We start from the raw sequence: 6,000 nt of genomic DNA on the forward strand, positions 1-6,000 counted from the left end.
ACATTTCTCTTGAACTTTGAATAATTCAACTATTTTAACAATGTAAAAAGCTCTAGAAATTCAGTTAATATGGAATATAGGGAGTAATTAATTTCAACCTGATCATTTTTTTTCCGAAAACAAGTGGACCTTTATAAACTATTAAGATGGGTAATTTTGACAATGAAACTAAAAGATAATAAGTATATATTTCCTCAAGTTTGAACTATGTGGGCTGAGGCTGACCAACCAGGTTCTCACACTAATGGGCTGGCATCAGCAGCCCAGCCCAGTACGTTAATAACATTAAGACGAAGAGGATGAGCTTCAAGAGAATAATTCGGGGTTCTCGAGAGTAAAACCATGAACTACCAGACATGAGATAGATCTTTCAAAGAACAAAGAGTAGATCCTAATTTGAGCTTACAAGATTCTCCAAATAGTAAGGCATTCATTGGAAGAAACCAAATAACTAAACATGGTTTATTACAGCAGCAATGAAGAGAAGACGTGATTGGGAATCTCTAAACATATGAACTACTCCAATTCTAAACAGAACAAACAGATGTCAAAGATCACTAGAGCAAATTACAAGCATATTAGCACCTAAAAAGATGCACAGATTTCAGAACATCATTCAAGAATTAGTGCCATCCAACTTCAATCATGTCCTAAACTTGCTCAAGCTTTGACTTGTTATTGTTGCTAGATTGCTTCTCCTCTTGGTGAGACTTGCCATTTTCTGTTGTCAACGACTCATCAAGGGTTAATTTCTTGGTAAATCCCTTCTTCTCACAGTAGATTGCATATAAGATAAGCTGCACTGTCCCTAAACCAAAGCCAAAACCATTTGGAATCTGCAATGCAACAGCATATTCTTGTTTAGTAGCAGCAGCAGAAAAATCCATAGTTTGGTATACTCAAAGTTGATCAACCAATCTTATTTTCTAAATCTTTATGAGAGATGCAACAATAGGTACTTACAGCAACAAAGGGGTCCTTGCCAAGAAGGCCAAAGGCAAACCAGGAAGCGCCACATAAGAACACGAATAGCGACAAGAAAAATGGCATGAACTCCACGCTCTTCGTCTTGATTACCAATCTCTGTATACATAAATATTTGTTCTTGAGTTTAAACTACTAAATAGTAAGTAAAGTGGCTTAATATTATGAAAGCTATCAAATATTTCCAACGAAAGTAGTAAATCCCTTATGTTAAAATTGAACATCTAATAGCACAACTCATCCCAACTTGGGACTATGAAGTATAGTCAAGAGAACTAACAATATACAATAAATAACTGCTCGAGAAAGAGTACGAAATGGTGTTAAGGAACTTACTATGATAGATAGAGGAGATCCATACATAATGATAGAGAAGATCGTGGCCGCAATACCACAGAAGAGCTTCCTTTTGTTTCCATGTAAAGAGAGCATGGAAACAAGGGCTACAGCAGCAAAAACAGTAAGGACTAATAGAAGAAGTGCTGAGATTTTCTTCTTCTCTTTCTTTGGTGCAAATGCAATGAAGATCAGCACATAAATGCTCTCAATTACAGCTCCAGTCCCATTGATGGTAGACACCAACAGATTGTTTGGTGACACAAATGGTAATCCATACCTATCCAATTGATAGACAAACAAACCAGTTCAAGAAAACATGTATCACTTCTACTACAAAATCAAGATGAGATGTATACACTGCTAATAGGAAAATAAAAACTATGTTGCTCGGACTCTTGAAAAAGTAGCACATTTTTAGAGGATCCAACACTAGTGTGGCAACATCTTTTTGAAGAGTCCAAGCAACATAGACCAAAAATCATTTTTCAGTCTCTAAAACCAGATAGCCACATCCCAAGATTTGAGGAGCTGAACAAATTTTAACATCTTACTCATCCAGAAAATGGGACAGTAATCATGTAAGCAAGATTTTTGAAATGACTTATTTACCCAAAATTCTTGGAAAAGGTAACAAAAGCATAATACAAATGTCAAACCTTCAAGAACTGGACAGATAAAAAACAGCAATGTTATTTAATCTTACCATGCAGAAAGCAGACAGTTGAGTAAAGTCATAGCGTAAGGCAAGCCAGAAAATTGTTCAGTGGATCTATTTTGAATAATCCTCTTGAATGTGATTCTAAATTCAGCCAACAAAAGAAGATGTTAAAGTTGAATAACAGATTCATGGAGAAAAGCCCTCTTTTTTTTCCTTCTCATCTGTCCTTCCAAACAAAAGCTTTAAAGTATGGAAAAACCAAGAAAAAGAAAGAAGCCATTTTTAAGAAATGTAAAAGAGTTGTTGAAAAAGCTCTCACATTGGTGCCAAGAACAGAAACAGAGCAGTGGCATTTCCTGCAAAATAGAGAAGAAAAATGAAACTCAAGTCAATGTAATACAGAAAATGGAAAAACCTTCGAGAAGAGTGAAAACTCACCAAATATCCCAAAAACAAAATGCAGAGTATGAACAACACCCATGTCTTCTTCTTCACCTCTTGCAGTACTCAGTGGTAGTTTCTTTGTATCAGAAATGGAAAAGACTGGTTTTTGAAGAAAACCCAAGTGAAGAAACTTACAAAACTCTCCAAGATTTTCAAAAAATTGGATACCCAAAAGAGAAAAGTGAACAAGAATTCGAAAATAAGAGACGTTTCTTTAGAAAATAGAATCATAGTGAAAGGGTTTTATATATAGGGCCAGAGGAAGGACGGAAGGACAGTAACTGCTAAAAGACACCCTTTTCTTGTCCTTATCACCCTTAGCAAAGTCGGAATTTTATTTAAGAGATGTGAAAATATACAAAAGTAAAATTATGTAAAAGTCAAAGAGATATGTAATATGTATTATTATATAAAAAATTATTTTTATGTTACTATATATAGTATAATTTTTGGATGAGAGGGAGTATATGTGGCTCTGCCACTGCTTATCAGTTGAATCTGTTTATGAAGAATGCAAAACCATTTATGTGTGCCAAATATTAGAAGGACTTTGAGCCAATAAACATTTCCATTTTCCTCAATGTGATATAAAAGTTTATTTGATAATAATTGTTTTACAGTTTCAGATAGGAAGTTACACATGAAAAAAAAAAACATATCTTTTTTTCACTTTTCTTCAAGTTAACCATTCCGTGTGAAAATTCACTTATTAGTTGGTTTCGTGCCGTAAAAAGTTCAGTATGAGTGTAAATTTTGACGAGGTTGTTTATTAGGAAGTTGGTATAGTTAAATTTATTATGAGGATAAGGATATATGTATTATTTTTAGTAGTTGATCAGTGTGTTAGCAGTTAAATCGGTTGGTAAAGAAACTTAATAAGAATAGTAATGAAACAAAATAAATTAAATAAAGTGACAGAGCTTGTTTGATCAAAGTTTTAGCTAGTTTCGGAAATGGCGATCCGAAGATGATTTAGGGCCTGTTTGAATAGCCACTTTGATAACTAAATATGTTAAATAATGTAATTATCTGGTCAACGGATAATTTGTGTGGAATTGGCAAGTAATTACATTATCAAATTCTTAGGAGGAGAAAGTGAACAGCTTATAATTACATGGTGTAATTACAAACTTTGATTATTTTTTAGTTTCTTCCGTTTTATTCCTATTTTAATTTATTTTATTTTTTTATTTTTATTATTCTAATATTTTCTAAAAGTATATATGTTTTATTTTTCATTTATATTTTATTTCGTTCTCATTCTCAACCTTTACTTCAGGTAATTCCATGCAATTTTTTCGTATTATTTATTCTATGTTTATTTTTTTTCATTAGCATAATTTTGTTAGTATTCTAATTTTTAAATTAAAGTAGAACTCATTGTTGAATAAGGTTATAGACTTACGTTTTCTTTTTCTTTTAAATCATAATTATGTGTATGTTGAAATTTGACATAAGAGTATGATGGTAAATATTTTGTTTTGAATTTAGAACTTATGTTATATTTTCAGTTTCATTTGTTTTAGTAGTATTGACCTGATCTTTCACATTGTAAGCCATTTATTTTTTAGTTAGACTTGATAAATTATCTTGTTTGTCAATTTTGACATTATATTTATAATATTAAACTTTTTGTGAAGCATACATTTCATGATGTTCATAGAAATCTTATATTTTTAATTTTTTTATGATTAATTTAATTAAAATATACTAATTTTAAAAATATAAATAAATTATTTTTTATAATATTAACTAAGAACATATGTTTATTAATTAATATATTTCTAAAAGACAATACTTAAATATTTAATTTAATATCATTTATGAAGGTCCTTATTTGTTTAATATAAAATTTTAATTTTAGATAATTAGCTTTTATTTTTAAAATTTTATATAACCTTATGATTGCACTTGTGCAACCAAACAATACACTTATAATTATACTATAATTATATTGTTATGTAATTACTATCCTAATAATTGCACAAAAAATAGACCCTTGGTATAAGTTGTTTGATAGCAAAAACTTAGTAAAGAATATGAAAATAATAGAAAGCTTTGGGCATAAAAGTGTATTGCCTTTTATTGTCTAGAATCTCCCCCTTACAAATGACTCCACCTGAGAATATGATTATGTATGCCAGCTAATATTCCTCTGCAATTTGCAGGATCTCATATAAATATATCTAGTGTATTTTTTTCCAATACCATATATTCATTCTGCATGCAGCTATATGTATAAGTTATTTTTCTCCAATAAATAGATTTATATGTTAGATATTAAACCTATAAAACTTAAATTTCAAATTCATTTCTACTAAGGAAGTCTCTATCCTTAAAACTTGAATAACTAATTAAAAAAAGGCATAATACATAAATATATTTTTTAATTTGATCTCATCTAATATTATGTCTTTTAATTTTGAGTGTGCATAAGTAAGTATTTAAATTTGTATAAAGTTGAACAATACGTCCTACATGACATAATACATGTAAGACTTGATGTTGCGTAGGACGTGAATTGCTATCGTAGGACACCAAATAGAGTGTGTGTGTTTACTTGTTCAACTTTATACAAATTGAAGTGACTACTTATACACATCCAATATTAAAAAAATAAATATTAAACAATATGTTCTGCTTATAAAACAAAGCCTTCTATTATTTAACCAAAAACGAAGCAAGAGCTAATTCTCACATTTAACCAAAAACAGTTTTCATAATGCTAATCAGAGAACTCTACGATATAAAATAAATGGAGTAGCCAAGTTATAGACTCCCTTAGTCTCAATTTAAGTGATCTTATTTTATTTTTTAATATATTTTTAAAAGGAATATATTTTCATATTTAGTAGGTTTTTTAATTTCAGTATTCTACCTAACAAGTTCAAAATCACGAGATTTAAAAGATAAAACGCCTCTTTAATTTAAGAGGATAAAAGTAAAAAAAATATATCATTTTATTTTTTGGATTTTTTAAACAGTCAAATTAAAATACTTAAATTGAAATGAAAGAGTATTTAATACTCATCCTTCTTCAGATTTTCCTTCTTTCCTCTCTCTTTTCCTTATTATTACTCCTTCCGTCTCATAGTAATTGTCCACATTAATAAAAATAGTTATCTCAAACAACTTGTCAATTTACAAAATTAAAATATAATTAATTTGTTTTTTGATTTTATTCTTAAAATTAATTCATTTTTTGAAAATGCAAACAAGTTTATAACATTTCAAAAGGGATAACTAATGATTCTTAAGGAGGTGCGTAAAGAAGACAGTAAATAACTAATATGGAACGAAGGGTTACTATCATTTTAATGTGGTAATCAGGTTTAAAGATTTATATTTATTTACTTTGTAAGGATTTTAAGTTTGTGTTGCTCGTTTATTTCTCTCCTTCTTATTTTTTCATGGTTGTAATAGTGTTTAATTACTTTCTCGTGTGTCATCTGTATTTAATATATAACTGCGTGACTTTTTTCCTTTAAATTAATGTAAAAGCACATAAAAAGACAATGATTTCGACTAGCCAGGCATGGAGTTTAAAAAAAAAATATGACTTATATATATATCTT

General features: G+C 29.5%; 1 protein-coding gene across 1 annotated transcript; it reads right to left on the minus strand.

The window, feature by feature from the left end:
- Positions 1–395: 395 nt before the first annotated feature.
- On the minus strand, positions 396–2,633 carry LOC129903098 (bidirectional sugar transporter SWEET1-like). Its single transcript, XM_055978587.1, has 6 exons — positions 2,420–2,633; positions 2,301–2,337; positions 2,027–2,122; positions 1,321–1,600; positions 964–1,083; positions 396–836 (listed from the first exon to the last, which is right to left on the minus strand). The coding sequence occupies exons 1-6, from the start codon at positions 2,460–2,462 to the stop codon at positions 651–653; spliced, it is 762 nt and encodes a 253-aa protein (XP_055834562.1). The 5' UTR covers positions 2,463–2,633; the 3' UTR covers positions 396–650.
- Positions 2,634–6,000: the final 3,367 nt, after the last annotated feature.

Source organism: Solanum dulcamara, chromosome 9 (genome assembly GCF_947179165.1).
Source record: "Solanum dulcamara chromosome 9, daSolDulc1.2, whole genome shotgun sequence".
NCBI classification, from domain to species: domain Eukaryota; kingdom Viridiplantae; phylum Streptophyta; class Magnoliopsida; order Solanales; family Solanaceae; genus Solanum; species Solanum dulcamara.